The sequence below is a fragment of the Talpa europaea genome, assembly GCF_964194135.1.
Source record: "Talpa europaea genome assembly, chromosome: 15".
Lineage (NCBI taxonomy): Eukaryota > Metazoa > Chordata > Mammalia > Eulipotyphla > Talpidae > Talpa > Talpa europaea.
The window spans coordinates 73426559-73453918 of record NC_140083.1 but is presented as its reverse complement, the minus strand read 5'-3'; the positions used below and the strand labels follow the sequence as shown (position 1 = coordinate 73453918).

Genomic DNA, 27360 nt, shown 5'->3' with positions numbered 1-27360 from the left:
AAGGCCCTTTCCCTGGGTCAGGGAGACGAGAGGTGAGTCACCAGGGACAGCGCTTGTAGGTGGAGGGAGGGTACTGTAACAGAAAAAACTGTCCTAGTGACAGACACGGGGTCTCTAAAAATAGTCACGCTGAGTGCCTAATGGCCCTTGGCATAACTGCTGATGTCAAGGGAGGAGGGGTCTTGGCGTCTGCCCAGTGGCTGAGCAGGAAGGGCGGTGCCGCTGATCTGAAGGAGGAGCTGTAGTCAAGTCCAGGAGAGGAAAGGCTGTGGAGCGGGCGGGCCACAGAAGGGAACTGAAGGCAGAAACTCTTCACCAGCTCTGGTTTACAGAGGTAGGAGAGGGGATATGCTCCTGGGCCTAAGAGCCCCATGGACACCAGGGGCGAGAATTGGGGGCGGGGGGGGGGCTTGCTTATTTTCAAGAAAAGAATGAAGTCTAGAACAGCTAAGTTTAGCTACAAAAGGGAGAAGAGGGGAGGCAGGTGGGACCTGCTTCCCCTCCAAGCAGCCAGGTACTGAGAAAGTCAACAAGGACAGGTGGCTGCAGCGTCCACAGCGGCCCATGAAGACTGACTCTGTTCAAGGAGGGGAGCACCCTGAGATGAGCCCAAGGGCGGCCAGGACCCACTGATTCCACTTCCTCAGATTGGCTTTTCCACTTATGCCTGGGTCCTGACAGCCCACTGTTTTAGGAAGGAGCCTGGTCTGGAGATTTGCCACTCCACCTGGGTCCTGTAGGCAGGACCCCAACAGATCAGGCCCAAGACAAACTTTTCAGCTGGGCAGAGTGGAGGAGCCGCCTGGCAACTGGGCAGTGGTGCGCCCTCAGGAAGCCTGAGCCTTCTCACGATGAAACTGAGGAGACAGGGAAAGATGGTGAGACACTGGATCTCGGGAGCGGGGATCTTTGGGGAAAGGGAAACAGGACCAACCTTCCGTAGAGCAGCAATGGCGTGGCCAAAGTTGGCTTTGACATCTATGCGGTCTCGGATCCAGGCTGGAAGCTTTGCCAGGATTGGTGGGCGGGCATACCGGTGGTCCAGGAGCACTATGCTGGCAAAATCCTTCTGGTGCCTGATGGCCCTGCCTGGACAGAAACAGAATTGGGGTAGAGTTACACCTCCACCACCCTATGTGTCTGCTGTGCCCCTCCCCCAGCTCAGCCCTGAGACCGAGGAGATGGCAAGTAGGATTCCTCTTCCCTGTCACCCTTCTCCAACCATCCATCTCAGGAGCCGGGAACAGACCCAGGCTTACCTATAGATTGGTTGACAGCCTTCATACAAATATTCTCCATCAAGGACTTCCTTGGGCGGGCCTGCCCTAGGACTCTGGGCTGGAAAGGGCGGAGGAGATGACCCTTAGAATTGTTTTCGTGCCTCCTATCCGAGAAATTGACACTGGCCGGCTCTGGAGCGAGATAGGTAGGCTTCGTGGACACCAGGCCAGCAGCTGATAGGATGGACGGTGTTATGGAGACACTCGAGGGTCTGTAGGAGCAGCATCCCGTCCCTCCAGAACATGTCAGGGGGGAGGGGAAGGCACAGTATGTGGCCTTGGTATCTCAGCCCTACGCGGGCCAAGTCTTCCTCCCTACTCCTCACCCTCTGGAGTAACAGGGGTACTCACAAGGGTCTTGTCCAGGTAGGCCATCTTCTCCCGTAGCTCAGGAGACTTGATGTTGGGGTAGGGCATGCCCACCATAACCACACACCTAGGGCAGAGCACACAGTGCGGCTCAGGCTCTCGCTGCCCAGGATGAAGGGCCAGTTGTCATCCTCTGCCACATCTTCCACTCCTCCAACCCCCCTCAAGCTGTACTCTATGATTCCGCCTCTCCCTCCCCACCCAGCACTACCACCTGGAAATTTTTTTCAGCTAAGAGATCCACCTGAAGCCAAGGAATTAAGTCCTAATAAAATTATGGTCTAATTTTCCACGGGTCTCAGAGTTGCCACACATACCCTTGTAGCTGCCAGCCCCGGGCGGTCTGCCTGGTGCAAAGTCAGAAGTCACCGGCTGCAGGCAGGAGCCCAGCTGCTTGGAGTGAGGAGTGATCAGGTGTCAGGAGCCCCAGGAAGTAAGTCCACCACTTACCGGCCAAGGTTGTCAGAGAAGTTGATGCCTTCACTCATCTTCCCACCAACTACGGAGAGCAGCAGCGCCCCTGTCATCTTCCCTGGCCTCTGGCCACAGCTCTGCAGGAAACACCAGCCCCGGAGTTGCAGACCTTGGATGCCACCCAAAATAGTTTCAGCTGCCAGCCCCATACGTTCTCTGAACCCAAAGTCTCAGAGTTATGCTCTCACCTTAATGCACTTGGAATACTCAGTCAGCACCTGCTCCACCTGATTTGCTCTCTTGGGTTCCTGAAATATCTGAAGGCAAGCAGATAAGGTTTCCCAGAAAAGGGTTTCAGGACTCCTGGGTTTCAGGTCTGCTCTCAGCCTTACATTTTTCCAGACAGGGGACCAGAGGATCCATAGTCAGAGGCTCTGGAAAAACCCTCTAGGTACAGTGATCGGGGACTCCAAGTGGCAGGGGAAGAGCGCTCTAAGTCCCACTCGTTAGGCCTAGCCATCTGATTTGATGTGCGTGAGAAATCCCAGGAGGAACTTGGTGCCACTGACAGCGGCAGGCTCTAGGGTCACTCACCTTTTTCCTGACAGCCATGCTGCCCAACAGGCCACTCTTCTCCCACTGGGCATGGACCTGGCTTAGGTAGTCATAAGAGGGGAAGAAACAGACCACCCCTCCAGGGACTATGGTGCACAGGTTACAGAGAACTCGGCCCGTTTCATGCATCTAAGGAAGACAAGGAGCCCTCCATGGAGCCATTCCTGAAGCCAAGCCAAGAGGCTTCCTACCCTTCCCATAGGTAACTGTGGCCTGGCAGGAGGCTATGGCCAGGTGGCTCCCCGGAGTGGGAAACCTGCATTGGAATATGCCACCCTTCCTACCAAACCCCAGCCCAGTGACTGGCCGCCTCTGGGTCACCTATCACAGCACGAGCACACCGGAGCCAAAAGCTACTCATTGGTATGTCACTAGGTCCTTCCTCCCTCCAACTTTCAAAGCCCAGGTGGGCAGCTGGGGATTTAAATATACCTATGACTAACTAGGCACTGAAGCCCAGACACCCTAACACCTGCATCCCTGCCCAAGGCAGAAGCCCATATAAGCAAATGGCAAGAAAACCAATGGAATAGGCAGCTTTCTCAGGCGCTCCACCCAAAAAGGATGCCTGGAGTCTTGGGGAGAATTACTTAGCAGCCTAAGGGATGGGAAGAAGCACACACCCTCCCTGATAGACACCTGGCTACCGGTGCTCCTGTGTAGCTCTGATGGGGGACCCCAGTGCCTGCACGCTCAGGAGAAGCAAAATGCTTGTTATCCGCACCCCAGAAATGACTCTCCTGTCCTAGCAAAGGCTGCTACTAACCATCTGAGGCAGCTCTCTCGTCTGGTATGTGAATTCCAGCTGCTGGTTGGAGGGTCCATTGGTGAGGATGAGGGGCAGGATATTGCTTGGAGGTATCACATGACCTGGTAAGACCCAGAGAGGAACTGAAAACTGGACAATACCCTGTTCCTCAGGCAGAGTCCACAAAGCACTCCCTAACCCTTGTCTTCTAGACTAAGTAACAACTTACAGCACCACCACTCATTTTCACAAGAAAGATGGGTAATGCTCTGACCTCTACACTCCCTCCTCCACCCCGTCAGAGCTGGAGAGACGCAGCATGAGAGCATGAAGGTAAGTCAGCCCACAGAAAGCAAAGGGTAAGGTTCCCATCATGTGGTCTCCTCAGTCCCTGGGCCTGACGGGCAACCCACTCCACCCCGGCTTGGATCCTCACCACAGGAGAACTCCACCACTCGCTCAGCTTTCACCCCAGCACATGTCAGCAGCTGGTCCCGAAAGTCAGACACCTGCAGACCACAACGTCAAGGCTTTTTGACAGGAACCCCAAGCTTGAGCAGGCAAGGGCCCTGGCAGGGAGGGGATGAAAGAATCACTAGGGAAGACAGATTTGGGCAAGGAGACAGCAAGAACACGAGAACAGAAAAATGAGGTAAAAGGAAAGGCTGGCAACAGAGTAACAAAAAATAAAATGTGATGACATCCAGTACTGGCAACCTCATTGACACTATCTGTGGGAATAGCCAAGGGAATTCGGCAAATACGGCACAGCAGTTCTACTCTGGCCACATGTCAGAATCACCAGAGGGGGTGAATCCTCTCACCTTCCCGCACCTCTGGCCTACACCCCAGCTCTTGTAGGCATAAATATATTTTCAAAAAAAAATCACGAGGGAGTTAAAAAATATACATACATGGCTAGGCCCCATCCCCAAGTACAGAACAAGAATCTCCAGGAGGGCGGCCTCCCTGGTGGTGTAAGGGGTTAAGGCGCAGCACTATGAAGCTACCCGCAGCCACTGCAGCACAAATTCGATCCCCCATCTGGCCAGGGAGCTACCCACATGGTGCAGCAGACCTCTCCTGACTCGCACGCTGCTCCTCTCAGCAGTGTCTTTCAGTCAATCTGCCTGTTCTGCTCCCCACTGTCTCTGGTGAGTCCTCTCACTCCCCTCCCCACACCTCTGGCCTGTACCCCAGTTCTTGGATACATAAATAAATCTTAAAAAAAAAATCTCCAGGGGGAGGACATGTGAATTTGTATTTTTAAATAAAGTTTTCTATTTGCTAGGTGAAAAACCTGTATGTGTGACCACTGTGTGGAGAAACGGGCACTATGACACGTGGCTGGGGACGGACAATACAGCTCCTTCTGGAAGGCAATTTGATAATACCCTAGATTAACATTTATCCTGGCAATTCTGAATCTAGGAGTCTCCCTGAAGACAGAGCTCCATCAACTACCTAACGTGCACCGGGGCAGTTTTTGTGAAGTCACTTTGTTTTGTTTTGTTTTTAAAGATTTATTTATGCATACAAGAACTGGGGTACAGGCCAGAGGTGAAGAGAGGCAAGAGGATTCATCAGAGACTGAGTGGGGAACAGAACAGGCAGATCGATTGAAATACACTGCTGAGGGGAGCAGCAAGCAAGTCAGGAGAGGTCTGCTGTACCATGTGAGTCAGCTCCCTGGCTGGGGATCGAACTCTTGCTACAGTAGCCGTGGATAGCTTCATAGTGCTGACAGTTAACCCACTGCGCCACCAGGGAGATCCCTTTTGTGAAGTCATTTGCGATAGGAAGGCTGCCTTTCAAGAGCGGACGGGATGAGTAAGCTACATTCCACCCACCAAACAGAGGACTTTCAGTGCCGCACTGATGCAGCACGATCACCAGGAACAGGGGTAACTAGAAACAGATTATGCTGCCTTTGACTAAGTGGAAAAGGGGAGGAAATAACAAGAGTTCACACATTTGTTTCTTTTGCGAAAAAATTGGAAAAAAAAAAAAAAAACAATGGAAAGTCAAACCAGGAGCTAATAAAAATGATGACTGTGAGGATGGAGAACAGGATGGATGTGAGATTTTCTAGCTTTATCTTCTTAAACTGTTTTGATATTGAACCATATACAGTTTACATTGTAAAAGAGCTAAGTAAAAAAAATAAAAAGGCAAACACTAAAATGAAAGCAAACTGAAACCAAGAGCCTCGCAGTATCAAATTCACAACACAGGTGCACAGAAAAAATCCTCACTTCACATGACTTTATATCCTTAGTGACCACACATCCTTAGTGGGATACAGGCTAAGGGCAAAGACATGCAGCTTCAGTGAGTACTTTTATGGTCAGAAGTGATATTGGATTGGCTGTGATAGTTTTGAAACTAAGTATACTGTGGGACAGAGCAAAAAAGTAATTAGTTAAAATGCAGTAAGAGGGCCTCCCTGGTGGCGCAAGGGGTTAAGATACAACCTGCGAAGACCACAGCCACTGCAGCACCAGAAGGGTGTACTGCAACCAGTAAGACCAAGTCAACAACAAAAAAATGAATGTCAAGCCCAGCATTAGGCCTAAAAAGGCAAGTGCAGGCCTCCCTGGTGGCGTAAGGGGTTGAGCACAGCACCGTGAAGCTGTCTGCCGCTTCTGCGGCGCGAGTTTGATCCCTGGCCAGGGAGATGCCCACATGGCGCGGCAGACCTCTCCTGACTCGCCCGCTGCTCCCCTCAGCAGTGCATTTCTGTCAGTCTGCCTGTTCTGCTCCCCACTCTGTCTCTGGTGACTCCTCTCACCCCCCACACCTCTGGCCTGTACCCCAGTTCTTGTATGCATAAATAAATCTTTAATAAAAAAAATATGTGTGTATATTTGAAAAATCATGCAGAGAAAGATTATAATGATATACACCAAAATGAATCTTTTTGCTCATGGAATTATGACCTGTTATTGACCCCATTTTTGCTTGTTGCTACTTTCTACAAAGAAAATACATATAAAATAGAAGTCCCGCCTACGCTGCACTCAGGAAGGGAATGGCACTGAGGCCCCCAAGTAAGAGCTGAGGCCCTGGGAAGGATTTTCTCCCAGGAGAGTCGGCTCCTGTGGCTATGGAGGCAGTGCCCTCCCACCCTAGTGACCGGCAGTGAGAGAAGACTGCGATGCCACCTGGTGGCCACTGCTTGGTCTGCTCAGGCCAACCCCTTCCTGGTTTGGAGGCCAGAGGAGGGGGAAGAGACCTGCTGTGCATCCTGCCCAGTCCTGTCCCGGCAGCAGGACACAGAGGCTGGGCATGGGGTCTCACCGGCTGCATGGTGCCCCCTGCAATGACCACCGCACGGCATTCCTTCACCACCTGCGCGAAGTGCACAGCGGGGTTCAGGAGCAGGAACTTGAGGCTGCTCTGACTGAGGGTGTCTGAAAGAGACAGATAAAAGCTACATGGGGAGGAGGCAGGCAGGGTGCAGCCCAATAAATGCTGAGACAAAGGGGATCCCCAGTAGGATCCTATTTCATCTCCAGGACCACCTCTGAGGTAGACACTATTACTCTTCACATGAAAAACTAAGTGGAGAGAAGGAAACTGGTCCATGTCATACCACCCATAGGTGACAGCACCAAGACTCAAAGCAGAGCCCACCTCCCCACACCCAGAGGGCTGCAAGGCTCCTCCCAGAACCTTGCCTGTGGCCGCCCACTACCCCAGCACCTAGGCAGCAGCCCTCCCACCATCTCTACCTCTTGCCCAGCCACAGGGGGCCAGTGAGCGCTACTTCCTGACTCTTCACCCTCTCCCGGGGAGATGCCAGGATAGCAGCAAAGAATGCTGACACGCCCCCGCTCCTGGTTCCAGGCCAGTCCTCTGTGGGTTACCTTGGTGGCTCAGGATGACCCTGCCATCCTGGTTGGTGGTTGTGAGCGCTGCCAGGAAGCCTTCGATGTGCATCAGCGGGGAAGCAGGCCGTGGCGCCCCGGCCTCTCCCTCCTCTGCAGGGCCCACAGGAGCTGCACAGAGCAGGAGGGAGGCAGAGGCTCTGGGGCCACAGGGAAGGGGGAAGGCCTCCCTGCAGCCAGCCTCCCAGGCTCACCTTCAGTCACCCCAGGTTGCAGGCTCTGCAGGAAGTGCTGAAACCCAGCCAGTCTGGGCTGCTCCCTGGAGGACACGAGGACCGTGCCGTACCTCTCTGTGAAGCCGAAGAGCTGGAACCGGGGCAAGAGCGAGGGGAGGCATGAGGGCAGCAGCAGTGAGAGGGAAGCGGGGACAAGAGACCTCATTAGGCTTGAGAGCCACAGCTTACGCCTCCCCCCAGCAGCCTGGCAAGTGCCCTGCACCCCAGCAAAACAGCTCTAGAGAGAAAGGAGTGGAGACAAAGGGGACTGTGGTTTCCAGAGGGTAGGAGAAAGGCCTGGTGAGGGCAGCTAGCAGGGCACGTCCAGATTCCACCCAGGACCCCCAGAAGAGGGGTGTGTACCTTCCTGCTGATCATGCTCTTTTCACAGTAGCGCCGCACCTGCAAAACCAAACCTTCTGTAGGCATGTGGGAAACCTCAGCAAGCTGGGAGAAGAGACCGCTGCCTTCTAAACCCCAGAGAGCACGACCCACCACCACCTCACGCAGAGCCCAGTCCGTGACCAGCCATGTGCAAGCGCCTTTCTGAGGTCACACCTCTTCCGCTGCCCCACACAGCACAGGGCCCTGCAAGGGAGGGACTGCACCCCGCTTCAGGCCTCATCAAAACATCCGACCCTCTCTAAAGGTGCTCAGTGGCAGTTATGTACCCCTCACTGTGACATATCTATACTGGATCTTGAAGGATCAAGTTAGTTTTTAAAAATGCTACAAGTGAAAGCATAGAGGAGGTAAAGCCTGGAGCTTGTCTGGAGTATGTTTCATGGGTATGTACAAAATGAGTAGCTTGGAATGCAAGAGGAGGAGTTTGGAGACTTTCAAGATTTCTGAAAAGAGCTCTAGCTTTCCACTCAGACTCACTATGGCTGCCACTAGGATAATGGACCAAGACATGGCCCACCCACACTACTCAGCCATAACGATTATGAAACACTGCCATTACAGCAAAACGAAGGCATTCGAGGGAATTGGGTGTAGCAAAGCAAGTCAGAATGACAAATATTGGGCATAATGAGCAAAGTACAATATAAAAACTAGCAGACATTAATTAATGAAGTGACGGTTCTGAAGTTAAAGGGCGGTGTTGGGGTAAATGGGATGTGGAATATTATATAAAATTTTAATTTCTATCTCCGTGCATAATGAGACATTAGGGAAGAAATTTACAAATTAGAAATATTCTCAGGTGATCAAATTTCAGGTGAGTCGTACTCTCTAGTTTATCACAAAGGCACACAGTAATAATCAGTAATAATAACAGCCATTTTTATTCTGGGGGAAGACAAACACATTGGGCAATGAGCATTTCCCTTCAAAATAAAAAAAAAACTGTACTTCCGGAAGAAATTACACAAATTATACAACATTCTTTGATATTCTACTTGTATTTGTTTTCCAACAGATTAAAGAAAAAAAAATGCATGTCTAGCAGGACGGCGCCTGGCACGCGGTGCTCGGTTGATGCTCGCTGGCTAACTGCCCTGATTCACGATCTGTGAAAAAGTGTGGCACAGAGGTTGTGTGGATGTTAAAAAATGAAAAGGAAATTTACTAGATTGCAGGTTGTAGAAGATAGGGGGTGGGGGGAGCCAAGGAGAGCAGGAAGAAGGCAAGAAGCCAAAGGATGCAGGGAAGCCAGCACTGTGGGTTGAGGCAGTGGGACTAGCTTGAGTGCAGGTGGGTGGGCAGGACACTGTGTGGAGACAGGGCAAGCTGGTCTAAAGAAAAAGGTCAAGCAGAATAGCAAAGAAAAAAAGGGGCCTTCCTGGTGGTGCAAGGGGTTAGGCACCGCACTATGAAGCAATCCACAGCCTCTGCAGCACGAGTTCGATCCCTGGCCGGCCAGGGAGAAATCCACATGGCGAGGCAGACCTCTCCTGTCTCACCCGCTGCTCCCCTCAGCAGTGTATTTCAGATACTCTGCCTGTTTGCTCCCCAGTCTGTCTCTGGTGGATCCTCTCACTCCCTGAATCTCTGGCCTGTACACCAGCTCCTGTATACGTAAATAATCTTTAAAAAATAATAAGAAAAAAAAAAAAGTAAAGAAAGAAGGATTCACACTGGCTCTGCCCCACTCTGCTGACTCATTCCTGTGTGGGCAGCGTCCTTGGAAGGTAACCTCTCTGAGCACCTCAGCTTCCTGAGCTTCTGGCTGGTGATGGTACATCCCACACCTTGGTGTCACAGAACCTGGTCCAGTTTGGAACACAGCAAGTGCTCTGTGTTGCTAGCAAACTCCAGTCACTGAGGTTGTGAGTTATACGATGAAAACTATACCCCAATTCTGGGAAGGCATATATATATAGACCCAAAGCAAGTTATCACCCCGAGGCCAGCAGGGGAGAACGAGAAGGGTCAAGCAGCGTGGCCCTACTGCGTGCTCATCCACTTTGGTCTAATAGCAGGAACATGCTCATGAAATTAACTTCAAAAATCCTGGAGACTGTGCCAGAAGGAAGATGGAGGAAGGCAGAGGACCTGGGGATCCCCACTTGTGCTGATTAGGTATAAGGAAAGGCACCTTTTTCTCAGCCACCCTTAGGACCCTTTAACCAGAGACTGAGGATTGTTTTTCCTGCTGACATGTTCTTTTGTTGAAGGAGTAAGTACTTTCCATATATTTGTAGATCCTCTCAAGTGCTTGAGGACAGAAGTAAATTTGCCTTTTTTGTTTCTTCCATAATCTTAACAGTGTTCTGTCCACAGCCAGTGATAAGAAGGACATTTGATAGGTTGACATTAAAAAGATGAAAACCCTACCTTGAACAAGTTGATGTTGTCTATCTGGCTTTGAAAGAGAAAGTCATTGATGGTCTTCAGCTCCGTCCCTGCGCGTGAACAAAGAGCCTTGGAATCCTCACTCTGGAGACTGACTCCCAGGTCCCAGAGGTGAGCTCAGGAACTTGTCAAGGCGCCCCTGGCCATCTGAGGGTAGCCCTCTTACCTGTCTGCGACAGGTTCTGTGTGTTGGGGTTTTGCTTTATATTCCCTAAAAGGAGAATTCAAATAGGTCAGGATGGTGGGCCTCTGCTCCCCTCCCAACACTACCTTCTCATGACGCTCTGAAGAGCGTTTTTTCCCCCTACAGCCAGCCCACAGAGGGGGCAGGAGGGCCAAGGAAGCCTGAGAGTAACCGATGCACACTGCCTGCGGAGCCAAAGCCTTGTGCTCCCAGTCCTGTCACAGCTCCTCCAAGGAGGCATGGGCAGGGCGACCACCCCATTTCATGCAGCAGATGCCCAAGCTACATGCTGATCAGTGGCAAGGCAGGCATGGTAGTAAAAGTCCAACAGGAGGCGAAAGCCCTCCAGAAAAAACCTTCCCTCCCAGCCCAGTTGTCTGAAGCTTCAACTGCTGTAAAGTCTTCAAAGGAACTGCCATGTAGGAAAGGAAAGGGATGTGGCACAGACTGGTGCAGAGTCACGTGGGACCCAGGGCAGAACTCCAGTCCCTCTTCCCAAGTTCACCAGCCACAGGCAGGTGACTTCCGTGCTCTGAAGTCCAAGAATGAGGGTCCGCATGCAGGGCTGCTTTCCTTAGCACCCCACAGGACGGTCAGTGTGTACAGACTGCCGTACATTTATGCTGACATCATAGTTCATCACTTTGACCTGGAGCAGGGGCTGGCTAAATAAAAGGATTTAGAATAGGATTCTGAAAAAGGACTTACAGTCAGACAATTTAACTGAGCTATAAAAATAACTTCCCAAATCGATGGCCATGACAAACTGGAGAACACTGGTGTCTTGACTGGCAACCAGGGAAGAGTCTTGTGAACTTAGGGATTTCATTCTGGGCCTAGCTCCTCCAAGCAGGCAGGGGCTTACCACCGAGCACAGTCACAAACTTCTCCAACAGATACAGGATCTGTTTGATGTACATCAGGTTCTTAGCCTTTAGACGCTTCCTGAGGAAAAACCCATGGACATCAAAAGGAAGTACTCCACCAGTAACTTCCCTTTTAATTCCTCCACCCCGAGGCTTTTCTGTTTGGTGTCTCTAAAACTGGTCACAAGCTATACTTTCTCCCAGAAAGAAAGGCTAGCTGTGGCCCAAGGCCTTCACCACCAGTTCTGAGCATCCTCGGCTCACGTGGATACACCATGATGAACCATGAGGTGAGTATAATGTTGGTCCACACGAGTTGAACCTGGGTCAGAAAGGGAACCCTAGAGCTTCCTCCCAGAGGCTGACTTGGGGCTGCTGAAGCTGAGTGGAATGTTCCCCTCACCCCTCAGGAGGTACTATCTCACCCATAACGTTCCATATACTGGAGCAGCTGGGAATGGGCCTGGCAGAGCTGGAAAGAGATAAGAGAATGGATGAGAAGGCAGTCTAGGCTCTGGGCATGCCATCAACAGTGTGCCAGTGACATCTCAGATTACACCTAGAAAAGCCAGCCCAGAACACAGTTGGCGATCAAGGCGAGGAAAGCAGGGCTGGTAGAAACAAAGGTTGTGCATCTTAAAGGCCCTGAGGTCAGGGACAAGAGCAAAAGGCTGAACCTCTCAGTTAATTCAATCTCCCTGTAATTCCTTACTGAGTTGGAAAAGATGTCTTGCTGACTCGGAGTGCTAGTTCAAGGTACCATCACATCCTGGGCTAAGACCAACCCAAGCTTTGGTGACTGAAGGGGGACAGAGGGGTTGTCACAGGGGCTTCAGGGTCAGAAATTCAGGTTCACGTTATTTGCTGTGATTCATACACCTATGAATCATCAGGTTCAATGTAAAGTCGGTTACCTGCTCGATGTTATGAAGATGAGAGGTAGAAATAGAAGCAGAGCACCACCGTGAGATGAAAACCCCATGTGGTGCTGTAATAGGCACATCCATAGGTTATAAGCAGTAGCTTCCAGAATCTTGAGCATTCCTCAGTTAAATCCCCCAAACCATCATCAATACTAACATCCAGTCACACAAGGACCCATGCTTCTCTCATGCCACCACCCTGGGCTACGGAGAACGAGTTGGCAGCATCCAGGGCTGGAGGGACTCAAGATGACATAGGCTAGCGAAGAGCAAGGCGATGAGCCACATGACCTGAGCTGGGTCTCCACAGTTCTCAGATCTACTGGGAAGCCCGAGTTGACCTGGCTGGTCACTGCCTGGCCTCAGTGCAGCCTCAACCAAGCCCCATCTCCAGAGGCATTCCAGGTCCAGGCTCTCAGAGAAGCGAGATCTTGTTGCTCTGCCTCCTGGCAGGTCCCAGCTCAGAGCGGCCAACCCACCTGGGAACCGCTGACCTCGGTGCTGTGGATGCTGGTGATGGTGTCGATCAGGTTGTGTGCCTCGTCGATGATCACCACCTGGCCCTGCAGCCGGATGCCCGCCGCCTGCCGGGTGGCTGCGTGCAGCAGCATCTGGTAGGGCAGCACCACCAGCTGGAGGAGGAGATGCAGCCACCTGAGCAACAAGTTTGCCCAGCCGACTCAAGTTCCTGATGTGAAAAGTTTTACTGCCTGCCCAGAATGTGCGGCGACACTCGAGAGAAAATACAACACAGTGCTATGCTTCGAGCCACTCTTTCCTTGCAAGTTTTACGTAGATCAAAGTTAAAACAGCAAAACGGTAAAAACTGGAGCCGATCTGGCGTCTGACAGACCCTCGGTGGGGGAAGGGAAGGGGAAGGAAAGTGGAACTACTGGGGTTTAGGCCTGTCCATGCCCCACGGCACCAGTTTCCTCAAACATCATCAAAACTACCAGTTGGCCAGAAAGCAGCCCTGGATTCTGTCCTGAAGTGATTTTCCTAGCCTTGTTTTTCTGGGCAAGTCACTTAACATCTCTCACCATTTCTTCAACTGCAAAATAGGCTCAACATACTATTAAATGAGAGTTCAGGGTAACACAAATGCACTGTGGAAATTTTTTTTAGATGTCGTCTTGATGATTTCCCAGTTGAAAGAATCGTGAGAAAGTAAACATGCAGAAACCTGAAACTTAAGTTTAGGTTTAGAAACTGGCTCCATTACTCTCTTGTTATGAGAAAACAGAATTCACTTAACATTTCTGGGCTCCACTGTCCTCATGTGTAAAAAGTAAGTAATACTGTCTTACTAGGACACTATAAGAACAAAATCAAGGTGAAAAGACCTTGAAATATCAGGATCACACAAATTTTCATGACATCTTACTATATTTGCACACAAGTGTCTACTGCACAAGCACTGCACTGTGGCACAGGCCCTGAGAAAGTCATGAGACGACTGTGAGGGCTGGGCAGATCCTGGAATCCTCTGAGTGACCACACACAGCGGCATATTCAGAAGCATCTAACCACCATTAAAATTATAACAGTTCCTTGTATCTTTTTAAGATCTGCTTAAACTTTTTCTTAATTATACAGGATTCTCCACCAATGACCTCCTATTTCCAAAAGCCACACAAATTAAGAAAGTAGCAAGGAAACAGTTAATGCGCACCCACAAAGACAATGCTATCATTTAAAACCTCTTAAATTCAGTCTTTCTATTTAAAGTTAATACTCATTATGGCAAGTCCAGACAAGACTGGATCTCATGGGTTGCATTAAGTGCTCAAGGCAGGAATAGTCACTCTGAAAGGTCGTATGGCAATGGTCTGCCACTCCCTCACCCACTCCCCATTTCTCCCTGGCATCACTTGTAGGGCACTAGGAACACACATTCCTTCCTGGCTCTTATCTGCTGTCCCCCAATAATGCCAACTGTCCTGCAGCCCAGAGCTACCAAGGGACCTAGGGCCACCTCTGACCAGGAGAGAGGGGTGATGTGCCATTAGTGTGCAGTGTGCCAGCCAGTCCAACCAAGGCTGGTCACCTTTCCCAACTGAAAGGACTAAGGAATCCCTCAGGGCCTAGGCCACAGCAAAGTCAAGAGCTACAGCCGAGCCCTCCAGAGTCTTCACCTGGGCTGCTGGAATGGCAAACCGGCTCCCATAATAGGGGCAGGCCCGGGCCTCCTTCCCCAGGGTCACCAACTGCTCGATGTCCTTCACCTCCACCAGGACCTCGTCTCGGAGGAGCTGCAGCTGCTCGTAGCTGTAGAAGGGGCAGGTGGCACGCTGCTCCTGCCGGCTCCGCTTGGGCTTCTCTACCTCCTCTTCCTCAGCTCTGATCTTGCTTCCTGAGGTGGCACAGGCAGAAGGGGGGCCAGGCAGAGAGAACAGTAACTGTCCACAGGACCAGGTTCTATCCTGTTAAGACCCATTTCCGTGAGGCAGAGCCTATAAAACCTGTCCAAGCAATGCTTCTGGTTCTCTGGTATTTCATTTTGGATTCTCTAGAAAAAGCCCATTTTGGATTCTCTTATCTCAAGGTCAGGATTTTGGATTAGATGCTGACGGAGACTGAGAACTCCTTTTCCCAGGGAGAGGAACTTTAGGAAGGAGCCAGGATCTGTCTGCTCATCCATCATTTCCCTGCAAAATGCTGCCTTTACCTCCCCGTCCACCCACAATCTTTCCCACACTGTCCAAGGCTACGGTCTCAGAGGCTCTTCCTACATACATCCCAGTGGAACGGGGGGTACCGTGCTTGCTTCTCTGCATCTCCATGCACCGGTCATTAATGAGCTGCACTGAACCCAAGTTTTTCACGTCTTCATTTACACAAAGGTTCTATAAGGCAGAGGGGGAAAAAGGAAGAGTCAGTGGCGCTGGCTGAGTGACATAAATACAATAACCCACCAGGGCTACCCAGCCCAGCCTTCTCCGTTTCCCCAAGACCAGGAAGTTTCAAGGAAAGGACTCCCTACTTCCACCATGGCCTGCCTCAGTGGGACCCATACCTTTCCATGCCTGGAAGAGGAAAGACAGGCCCAGGGCAAGGTGTGAGATGCACCTGGGCAGACACACTCTGCCTCTGTTTACCTGCCGGGAGCCCAGGGAGACAACCCGGGTGTCCTTGCCAAAGGGGCTCTTCTGCACCTCATGCACAAACTGGGCCAGCTGGGAGTGGGTCCGACTGCAGTAATAAATCTGCTCAGAGGAAAAGCAGAGGAGTTCAAAGAGACTAGAACATCTCCAAGTATCTTCTGCACATCACGGCCTAATAGGCTGCGGGAACGGGGAGAATAGGCACAAATACCCACGTCAAGAGCGCTCTCTCCCATGAGCCTCTCAGCGGGTGGTGGTGCAGGGACTCGCCCCGCACCCACAGCTTCAGTTCAAGAGAACACCCACAAGATGGGTCTCCTTGCATCAGTCATGTTCAGCTTCCCATCTACACTCTTTGGGGGACATGCCCATCTTAGGAAAGGGTATTTCCCCTGAATGTTGGTCTTGATATGGAAAATATTCCAAAGATTCTGAGCAATGAGGAGGGTTACTCTATACACACCCCCCAAGGGCTTGGAGGAGGCTAAGCTGAACAGGAAAAAAAACAAAAACAAAAAAGGAGAAAATAGCTCATTTTAACAGAGAAAATAAGTCTTGTATGAATGAAACCACATTTTTAAACTTAAGTGTCGGAACCACACATACCTCAGTGCACGCCATGTAAATGGAAACACAGGAGAAGAACACGCCAGCCAAGATCCAGGAGCGGAGCACTCCTGCTCACCTCCGCCCAGCCCAAGGGAGGCAGAAACCATGGGACCCTGCCCCAAGCCAGCTGCTCCTTGAGGCCCTGGGCACACAGCCCAAGTTTCACCCTCAAGAGATCTCCCCAGGTAACCACCCAACCTGCCAAATGAGCACCCAGAGACTAAGGTCTGAGTATGGGAGACTGTGGGTTGAAGGCCTTTCTTTGACAGGAGAATGGCGAACAGCTGGAGGGATGCATTGTCCCAAGTGCAAAGAGAACAGCACAACAAGGTCATAGCATCTTACCTTAGTTACATGCTCTTCCTCCAGGTCATCCTCATCCTCATCCACTCTGCAGAAAACAGAAGAAAGTCTTCTCAGTGATCTCAAGTCAACTAAAAAAAGCATTTACTGAGCATCCACTACATGCCGGATACCAGGCCTGGACATGAACCAGGAAGAAGTCTCTCCCCTCAGAGGTCAACAACTGAGCCAAGCAGGAGACAGGCAGACACAACCAGAGATAAGGTTTCACCCAAGCAGGAGCTGAGTCCCCGCCCCCAACCACCAAATAACAACCCCACCCTCTGCTGTTGCCTAAGCAAAAGAAAGGGGTGCAGGGGCCTCCCCGGTGGCGCAGCAGTTGAGCGCTGGGTTGTGAAGCTGCCTGCGGCCTCTGTGGCGCCGGTTCGATCCCCGGCTGCTCCCCGGCCACCAGAGGAGGGTCCCACATGGCGCGCAGACCTCTCCTGCCGCCCGCTGTTTCCCTCAGCAGTGTACTTCGGTCCTTCTGCCTGCTCTGCTCCCCGCTCTGGCTCTGGTGAATTCTCTCACCCTCCCGTGCTTCTGACTGTACCCAGTGCATGTATAAACAAAACACACAAATAAATAAATAAATAAAACATGCCTCTATTAAAAAAAAAAAATTAAAAAAAAAAAAAAAGAAAAAAAAAAGAAAGGGGTGTAGGATGTGCAAAGCCCAGGTTCAATGTTTGTTGGGCATCAAGGGCTACTGTCCACCCTCCAGCTAGGAAGGTGAACTTCCCAGTTTTCCATGAGAAAGTGGCTCTTTATCATCTCAGCCGTGGACGTGCCATTCCCTGTGCCCAGAATGTGCTCTCCCTATCTCCCCACCCCACCTCCTCCCTTCACCGAGCCCACTTCTAGTCAGCCTGCTCTGCCCTCTGTGACCACCCCTGGTAGACTGGCTGGCTGGCGACACATTGCCATGGCCCCTGCTCTTTGGATACCCAATCTCATTCAGGATTTTCTGTCTTGCCCACCAGGCCACATGTCTACAGATGGAATGGATGTGCCTTGTTTCTGCAGAGCGCGGGGTCCAACTCAGCCAAGCATGAGGCAAAGCTTCAGGTTCATGTCCTGAGTGACACTGTACCCGGTGAGCGAGTAAACATGCTGTTGCTCCTACCCAGGTACATCCCTTTCCCCATGGTGCCTCAGTGTGTCCTCCCCAGCGATGTGAATTCAGAGCCCATCAGCACGGGGGGCGGGGAGGAAGGTCAGCCCTGCATTTCACAGCTGCATGTTTAGTCAACCTTAGTCTAGACTCCTTAGAAAACACAATCTTTCACATGAACATCACGAGTTTTCCTGTTCTCCAAGAAATTTAAGTAAAAATGCTAATTACCATGGTCTATTAGAGTTATTTAAGGTTGGTTTCCTCGTCAGTAAAGTGAGCCTGGACTGAAATCACATGCCACGTGGTGCACAAAGTCAGCAGGAGCCAGGTGAGTAGCTGGATGTGTGATGAAATGAAGAGTAAAAACTTTATATTCAGAACCGGTCATGTCCTCAGAGAGGATCATGCCTCTCAAAATTGGAAGCCATCAGATGGAATGGAAGCTAATTTGCAGGATTAATGGCTCTGGCCTGAACCCTCAGGAGCACCTTGTTTCTCCAACATTGTCCATCTCCATTCAAGTTCACTACCCCTGAGCCCAGAGGGCTCTGGGGAAAAGGCAGAAGAGTGGCCAAGCAATCCTGGAGGCAGGCGGGGGAGGGCTGACAAAGTACTCATACTGTCCAGAGCAGGAGGAACAAAACAGTCTAATCTCAGCCCTGGGAAGGGTCGGCAGTTCTGGTCTCAGTCCAGAAATCTGTGGTGAGGGGCAGGATTCCAAGCCCCCGCCCACCAGAGAGGCCACTCCTCTTCCCTCTGGATCCTGCAAAGCACTTCAGTGAAGGAAGACGAAGCAGGAGGTGATTTATGGAGGGTGAAAAACACTCATGACACAAACCTATATCACTGTGGCCCATTTTTTTCTTCTAAAAAGTTTTAAATGAATATAAGTCTCCCAATTATCACTGCTGCGGGGCTTGAAGACCATGCTCCTCATCTTGGCTGTTAGTGGGAGGACGAAAAGTGAAATGGCCAAAAGCTGTAAAAGATACTGGGAATCTATCTTGGTAGTTCTGAAAATTTTTTGCATGAATTGGGATGGTGGTCACAGATCTGCCAGTAAAATGAAAATCATATTACCACTAAAATGCACCAACGACTCTAACTTTTATAAATAATTTCACAAGGGGCCTCCCTGGTGGTGCAGGGGTTAAGTCTCAGAGCTATCAAGCTATCACCAACCACTGTGGCATGAGTTCCATCCCTAGCCAGGGAGCTGACCCACATGGCACAACAGACCTCTCCTGTCTGCTCCCCTCAGCAGTGTGTTTCACTAGATCTACCTGTTCTGCTCCCCACTGTGTCTCTGGTGAATCCTCTCATCACACCCCTGCCCTGCCCTGGTACCTCTGGCCTATATCCCAGTCCTTATATGCATAACATAAAATCTTTTTTTAAAAAATTGTATTTTGGGGCCTCCCCGGTGGCGCAGCAGTTGAGCGCTGGGTTGCGAAGCTGCCCGCAGCCTCTGCAGCGCCGGTTAGATCCCCGGCTGCTCCCCGGCCACCAGGCGAGGGTCCCATATGGTGCGCAGACCTCTCCTGCCGCCCGCCGCTCCCCTCAGCAGTGTACTTCGGTCCTTCTGCCTGCTCTGCTCCCCGCTCTGGCTCTGGTGAATTCTCTCACCCTCTTGCGCTTCTGACTGTACCCAGTGCTTGTATAAATAAATAAGTAAATAAATAAATACATAAATCTTAAAAAAAAATTATATTTTGGCAGTTAATTTACAAAGTACCAAGACTATACAATGAGAAAGGACAGTCTTCAATAAATCATGTTGAGAAAACTGGACAATTTCATGCAAAAGAGTGAACACTGGATCACCATCTTACACCACACACATAAATCAACTCAAAATAGATTGAAGGCTTAATGTAAGACCCGAAATCATAAAACTAGGGTTACTAGGTTCCCAGGCATCAGTCCTGGTGGTGATTTTTTGGCTATGATAACAAATACACAAGCAACAATAAACAAGGGGGACTGTAGCAATGGACACACCAACAAAATGAAAAGGCAACCTATGAAATGGGAGAAAATATTTGCAAAAACCATTTATCTGATAAGGAGTTAATATTCAAAATATGTAAAAACTCTTACAACTGAATAGCAAAAAACCCCAAATAATCTGCTTTAAAAATGGGCAAAGGAATTGAATAGACATCTTTTCAAATATATTCAAATGACCAAAAGATACATGAATAGGTATTCAATATCCCTAATCATTAGGGAAATGCCAATCAAACCACAGTGAGGCATCACTTCACACCTGTTGGGATAGCTGCTAAAAATAGAAGAGATCTAAGGCCTCCCCGGTGGTGCAGCAGTTGAGTGCTGGCTGCGAAGCTGCCTGCAGCCTCTGCAGTGCCGGTTCAATCCCTGGCTACCAGTGAGGGTCCCACATGGTGCGCAGACCTCTCCTGCCGCCCGCTGCTCCCCTCAGCAGTGTATTTCATCAGTCTGCCTGTTCTGTTCCCTGCTCTGGCTCTGGTGAATTCTCTCACCCTCCCGTGCTTCTGACTGTACCCAGTGCTTGTATAAATAAATAAATCTTCAAAAAAAAAAAAAGACAAGAGATCCAGGAGGGGAGGTGGAGAAAGGGAACCTGTGTGCACCATCTGGAAGACAGCATGAAGGTTTCTCAACATTTACTTTAAATTAACACATGATCCAGCTATCCCACTCCTGGGTATAGATATATCCAAAGGAAATTATATCATTATCTCAGAGAGATCCCTGCACCCCTATGGTCACAGCAGCATTATTCACAATAGGTAAGCTGTAGAAACAACCTAAGTGTTTGTTGACTAATGGACAAGGACACGGAGACAGAAACACACACATACTATTATTGAGACATAAAAAGAAATTCTGACATAAGTGGCAATACAGATGAACCCTAAAGGCATTATGCCAAGTAAAATAAGTCAAAAAAAGGCAAATACTGTATGATCCCATATGTGGAATTCAAAAAAAAAAAAAAAACCCAAAGAACTAAGGAATAGGAGAAATCGGTGATTGTGGTCAAAAGGGACATTTTTACTATATGAATAAATTATGAGGGTCTAATGTCCAGCATGGTAACTAGTGAAAAATATCCTATCATATACCTGAAAGATGAGCAGATCTTTAATATCCTCACCACACACGTACATTAACTAAGTGAGGCAATGGATGTGTAAACGAGCCTCACCAACAGTCACCATTTGGCAGTATACATAAATCAAAGCATGACGCCATCCACCTGACATTCACAATGCATGTCCACATATCTCAATAAAACTGGAAGAGAAAGTCAGGGAATGAGACCGCTGGGTGGCCGAGGTGAAGTCAGAAGGTGCATTGCAGCCACCCTGTGACAGAGCATAGATTCACCAGAGGTGGGCTTCTGGGAGCTATGCTCAGACTGTCCCAGTGACCACAGTGTCACCAACAATGTGGGACAAGTGCGACCTTTGGTCCCCATGAGAGCAACAGAAGACCTCTGCCGAGGTGGGGCCCAAAAAGGGATGGCTCTACAGGCACATCCATGCCTTCGGGGAAGAGCCACTTAACTTCAGGCCCTTCCAATGCCCAAACGGGTTCCCTTCCTTTAAACTTCCCACCATTTGCTAATGTATGGAGAACAACATCCCAACCTGTCAGTGGCTTATGGGGCCTGAAGAAACTGACGTCTACCTTGTCTCCTGCTTCCCTCTTCTTCAGTCTTTGGCATCTGAGCCCCTTCCGGTTCCTTGAACACACAAAGCCTATTTCCATCCCCACACACCATGCTCCAGTCCCTGACAAGCACGGCTCTTGCACAATCTTCAAATCTTGCTCCAAAGTCATCTCCTGACTACTCCACCTGGAGATGCCCCTTTGTCCTGTCCTGTTTTCCTCTTAGGTAAATGTGCTCATTTCAAATAAGGGCTCAGTTTTCACATGTATTGTCCATCTCCCTCCACCAAGCGCAAGCCCCCCTGAGGCACTTCATGTCTGTCTTAATTCATTTAGTTCAATAGCTTCAGGGTCTAAACTGTGCTACACCCAGATCAAACTCTCAGAGGGCACCTGGGAAATGAAGTCGGAATAAAAGAGGAGGCTCTCATGAGGGACAGGGTGGTCATGATGGTACTACTTGTTATCTTGACTATTTCCTAGTTGAGTAGCTCCGAAATTAGAAGCCTGTGACCCTGGATCAACATCAGCCTATGGTAAAAAGAAAACCACAGGTTAAGGGTACTTGGTCTTTGTCATAAATGCTACACAGTGTGGCCAGGTAGCTAAAAGCTTGAGATCTAGAGCCCGATCTGCTGGTTCACGTGCCAGCTCCTGGGCTTCCTCGCCTGGTGGCCTCGGCCAGGCATTCCACCTTGCTGGGCTGCAGCTGCCTCACGTGGCATGTAGACACACTGTCGTGAAGCTAAGGTGTTAACACATGTGCAGCCAGAGGCTGGCAGAGAAGGGCTGCCAGTGTCACTGATGTGTCTCAGGAGAAGCCTGGCTGAGAGAGGGGCAGGTGGCTGGCAGGCCATCCCTTCCAATGCCTGTGACAAAGTCAGCCTCTCAGAGCATGAGGAAGAAGCTGTTTCTTAGGAGCCCTGAGTAGAACTGGGCAGGGGTAATGGGTAGAGCAGAAGCACGCCTCACCCACTAGCTGCTCCCTTCTCTTCGTCACTCTCATACTCGGCAAGGACCAGCTCCTCCTCCCCAGACGCCAGCTGCTCCAGCTGCTCGGCCCCTGTTCCTGCGGCCAGCATCTCCTTGCTGAGGCGGAGGAGACGCTCAGTCTCTTCTTCTTCCTGTCTCTTTACAGGGGTATTGCAGATGGGAAAAGACAAAGAAACCTTAGTTCTGGTGTCCCCTCCTTAACCAACTCAGCTGCACTATGGCTGTCACCAAGGATAATGTACACACCACATGCTAATAAGTCTCACTGGTAGCTACACCCCAAGTGTTCAGTTCCAGCTCCTCCACTGCAGGGTGATGAGAACTTAGCCAGTAGGGATCAGGAAGACACTGAGGTGCTGGCCACTCAAAGGAGCTCCACCATGATGCCTAAGGACAATGACAGTGCCTGGACACCACCCAGGTCACTCCAGAAGACACTCACCACGCGCTTGGCTGCATACTTGAGCTGCGCGTTGTGGCGGATCTGCTGCAGGCGCTCTTCTCGCTTCTTCCTCTTGACCTGCTCCTCCTAAAGAGGGAAGGAGCCACAGAGGAAACTCCTGCAGGGAGCCCCACACCTGGCCTTTCACAAAGCACCTGGGCTGCTCAGTCACCTGGCTTTTCAACCAGGCAGGTCTCCCTTCAACAGCCAACACTCAAGATTGCTGCCACAGCCGCCTGAGCCTCGCCCTCACTGCCATTAGTTTGTACTCTCTCCTGAAACCACACGTTCTCAGTGACATCCATTCCTAATTGAGCTTGAGGCTGCTGAACCGTGTTGCCAATGGCAACAGTGGCGTTCCTTTCCCAGGTGGGTAATGAATGGAATCTGCCACCTCCGTCTAGAGAAAGCCTATTGATATCAGCTTTAAAAAGACAGCAAGGGCAGAGCACCATTGACTCAAGAGACGCAAAGAGGCACTGCCAGGGCAGAGAACACTGACAACTGAATCTCAAAAATCAGCCCACAATAACCATGTGAGCCCAACTTCCCGGATCCACTCCCACCCCTGGTTATCCTAGACCTCACCCTGAGTCGGTCCACCAAATCCCGTTCTTCTTTCTTCTGCACAAACTGAGTGACCCAATCGGGTTCTCCAGCAGGCTTCAGAGGGCCTGGGTTCTCTTGGCAGGAAGCAGAGAGAAGGGGGGACTGGTCCTTCCCATCAGTTAAGGGGACAGTTCCCGCTTCAAGGAGACGTGCCTCCTCTTGACGCTTCTTCTGCTCAAAGTCTCGAAGCCAGGAGAGGGCCCCACAAATGATACTCAAAGATTTTCCCTAAAGGAGGAAAATGTTTTCAGAAATAGAACACAAAAAACAAAGCTTTCCAATTGACGCAAATGGAATACCATTTTAATAGAGTCTTCAGGAAAGATGTGACTTTAAATATCAGAGGGTAAGACCAGTCTGGGAAGGAATCAGCACGAGAGTAACTAGGAGAAATGAACACAAATACAGTTCTTCATTTAATTACACAGCTCACAGCGCCTAAAATAATTCCAAAGAGGCCTACCAAGTTAGATATTAAGTACTGCAAGTTACCATAATGTAATTAGAAGGTGAGAAATTAAATAGCCCTCCCCCCAAACAATTAAGGCCAAAACTTAAGAGCACGAATCCCACATACTTGCTCAGGGGGAGCCATGTGTAGCTGAGCATTGGTGCAGCCAAGGAGCAGACCCACTGATCCCATGAGTCCCAGAGTTAAAACCTCTTAAAAGCAAGCCACCTGCTCTGAAAACTACACCCTTGATTTAGAGACCAGAACTTTCCCTGTGGGTCCTCGTTATGGTTTGCCTGGTGCTCCCCAATTCATGGTATAGTCCTAATCCCTAGTTTTTCAGAATGTGATCTCATTCAGAAATAGGGTGACTGCGGATGTATTTAGTTAAGAGGTGAGGGGCGCCTGGGCAAGGCAGGCTGCTGAGCCAAATCTCACACTTACCAGGGCTGTCATCTTACAATGACCTCTCTAGGCTTGTTTCCACAGGAACAAAACGGGGAAGGCAACAGTGCCATCCTCATATTGTTGCCACAAGCACTAAATTAATCCTCATTAAGCTTAATACTTACACCAGGATTAGAATACCTGGTACATAAATGAGCAATTAAAACTAGCTCCTCTTATGGTATTAAGAAAAAATATTAATATTATCCTGGGATGAGGAGGCCTGTGACAAGGCCTTGTGACAAAGGGCACTTCTAAAGAACGGATGGATCACATATCTTTAAAGGCTTCATATACACCATTTCTTTTAGCCTTTCATAAATACTGAGTGGCAAAGACCGCACTCCCCAGAAGAATTTGGGGGGACAGCCGATCTATGCTGCCAGTGAAAAGGGAAGTCACTGGCTAAACTGTCACCAAGTCAGGGGCAGAGACATGCCCCGTAACAAAGGCCCAAGGACAGACACCTGGTTCGAGAGGGGGCACCCTCTTGAAAGCAAGCTAAGCGGGCCTCCTGGTGATACAGAGGTTAAAGTCTCAGGGGTATCAACCTATCACCAGCCACTGTGGCATGCGTTCAATCCCCAGCCAGGGAGCTAACCCACATGGCATAGACCTCTCCTGTCTCACCCGCTGCTCCCCTCAGGAGTCTATTTCAGTCAATCCACCGATTCTGCTCCCCACTCTGTCCCTGGTGAATCCCTTCACTCCCTGCACCTCTGGCCTACACCCCAGCTCTTGTATGCATAAAAAAAATCTTTTTTAAGAAAAATACCGGATGGTCTCACTCATAGCAGGAATCTAGAAAACTTAAATAAGGGATCAGGAAAATGAATAACTATAAGAAAGTGAAAATCAAAATCAACAAAAAACTATGAACCAGAGACACTTTTTGGGGGTTGGGGGCCGGGAGGGGAGGGATTGGGGTCAGAATGGGGCATGTGCAGTTGTATGGGAGAATATAAAAATAAAATTTATTATTTAAAAAAAAAAAAATCTTTTTTAAAAAAAGAAAGTTAAAAAAAGTTCCTAAGGATATAGTCAAAGTTATCTTCCAAAACCAAAGGTGGGTACTAGCTAACATGAGGGAAAAGGTTATCTGAGGCCATGCAGTTCTATATCCTGTAATACGTAGGACCACAAAAGTTTTAGAGCAGAAAACGTTAAAAAGATGTATAAACGAAATGCTCATCACAGTTATGAAATGAAGTATCCACAATATACCTAGCTCTGAGCAATGTTATTTCTTGGGATACCATTCCAGATAAGTTATAAGATCCGTGCCTAGAAAAGTAAATTCATTCCTTCTACACAACATTATAGTAGGACAGGGTTTGATGCTGGTAACACAGAAGCAGGTGGAGTGCCCTAGAAAATGCCCACCAACATAAACTTCACACACAACCTAACAGGCATCAGTCACTGCAAAACTTGGGCTCCAGGCTTAAGGACGCCCAGAACTACCATATTACACAAGTTTATGCAGCAGGCATAAAGGCCAGAGGTCAACTCAGTGTGGTGGATTCCTGAAAGGTTTCAAAATGATGACTTTTAAAGGGAAAACAGGCCTTATCAGGCAGTAAAGGGGAGAAATCTGGGCAGCTAAGGCAAGAGGACCAGCAGGTGAGGTGTGGCACATAATGAGAACTCCACTCAGGACATAAGATGACATGGCATCGCCTGTAGGCAATGGGCACCAGTGGCAGGGAAGAGCTCTCCTAGGGGTATGGCTAGAAGACATCAGTGCAAAAAGCAACAAGTACACAGCAGCGGGGAGGAGGCCACATCAACAATGAAGGGCTGAGTGGAAGACAAAGACATGTGGATTGCGCAGAGGACTGAAATGGACAACCTGAGAGGGAGGGCGGAGAGGGTCCCTCAGATTAAACAAGGGGGAATAAACAAACACTCATTCTTCTGTGTTCTTTTTCAAAACACACTACAATTACACCAAAAAGGTTCATACCCACACCCCCCAAAAAAGTGGAAGCAGAGACAAAAACAAGTTGTAGGAGAAATGGGACATACAGGAATGGAACTGCCTGCCGGGACCTCCCCTCAGAAACACCCAGAAACCAGCAGAAATGTGACATGGTGCTGAAAACAAAGGGACTGGCTGAAATTCTTTAAAAGAATTAGATCCCTAGTTTGCAGTCCCCAATCCTCACAGAAGACAGGAAGTTTATAATGTAATAAATATATAGATATTAAAATATAAAAAGACAGGAAGTTTATTCTTGGGAGAAGACAAGCCAGGGTCTTAGAAACAGAAGGCTGAGTGAAGAGTGGAAAAAGAGGGCCAGGTTGAAAGCAGAGCATTAAGCAAAAGACTGCACCCCTAAAACCACTTCCCAAGATGCCTTGGGGAATACTGGCTATCAGGCCTGACTCATAGGCAGAACTGCAAAGCTTTCTCTGGAAAACTAAATGGATCCAGGGAAACTCCTACAGTGCAAGAGAGAAGTGGGAACAGTTGACTGTAACCCTGCTCATCCTCAAAGGACAATCTCCAATAAATCTCTCCCTGTCCCAGACCAGGAAAAAAAAAATTTAGTGGGCCCTGACAGGATCCCTCCAGCACTCACTAACCTCGTTCCTGAAGACTAAACCAATGTTTAGTCTATAAAAAAAGCCAAAGTAATTTTTATGTTTCTCAACATCAAAGCAGCTGTGTGACCAAGAAATCTGGAAAGTTTCCGTGGTTTCCAGTGCCATTTAAATTCTCCTCTGCCTTCAGCCTAATTTTTCTCATGTCCTGGAGCCGTGTTTAACAATTTCATAGAGGTGAAAGAACTGCTCTGCCCAACTTCAAACCATAAAAATAAAATCTCCGCAGAGGCAAATAAGTATGCAAGGCTGCCTCTGAGCCGTAATGATCAGGGTCTCCAAGGGCCCTTAGGCCCCAACTACTCATACTCACAGTGCCAGTAGGACTCTCAAATATCCCAATCTTGCCAGTCTCCAACACCTGGTATAGCGCTGTCATGAAGTCTTTTTGGATGGAATAGGGCGTGAAGGGAAAAGGGAAATGAATGTCACCGGCCTCCTTGGTTTTATCAGCCATGGTCCTAGGGAGAAAAAAAAAAAAAAATCTGGTAACCGAATAGCCAAGAAGTATTGGCTTGAAATCTACAACTGCTCAATACTAATGATAGAATTTCTCCTTAGGTTGTTGGCTTTTTTTCCCAAGCAGAGACCATAACGTGGGTATCTTCATGAAGTCTTAAGAAAAGCGCATGATCTACCTAGCAACATTTATCAGAAAGGAATAGAAATGGCATAG

The 27360-nt window shown here is 49.5% G+C and overlaps 1 protein-coding gene across 1 annotated transcript; it reads right to left on the bottom strand.

Annotated features, from left to right (window-relative positions):
* Window positions 1–827: 827 nt before the first annotated feature.
* DDX11 (DEAD/H-box helicase 11) lies at window positions 828–27360 on the bottom strand (the record flags this gene model as incomplete). The annotated part of the gene is made up of 26 exons (XM_084255044.1): window positions 26998–27360; window positions 23159–23407; window positions 22571–22657; window positions 22108–22265; window positions 16362–16407; window positions 15402–15509; window positions 15062–15149; window positions 14439–14656; window positions 12783–12935; window positions 11806–11852; window positions 11380–11459; window positions 10497–10541; window positions 10313–10380; window positions 7895–7933; window positions 7511–7622; window positions 7296–7427; window positions 6727–6839; window positions 3863–3935; window positions 3445–3548; window positions 2658–2807; window positions 2312–2380; window positions 2100–2200; window positions 1632–1716; window positions 1260–1338; window positions 935–1089; window positions 828–857 (listed from the first exon to the last, which is right to left on the bottom strand). The coding sequence occupies exons 1-26, from the start codon at window positions 27139–27141 to the stop codon at window positions 828–830; spliced, it is 2733 nt and encodes a 910-aa protein (XP_084111170.1). The 5' UTR covers window positions 27142–27360.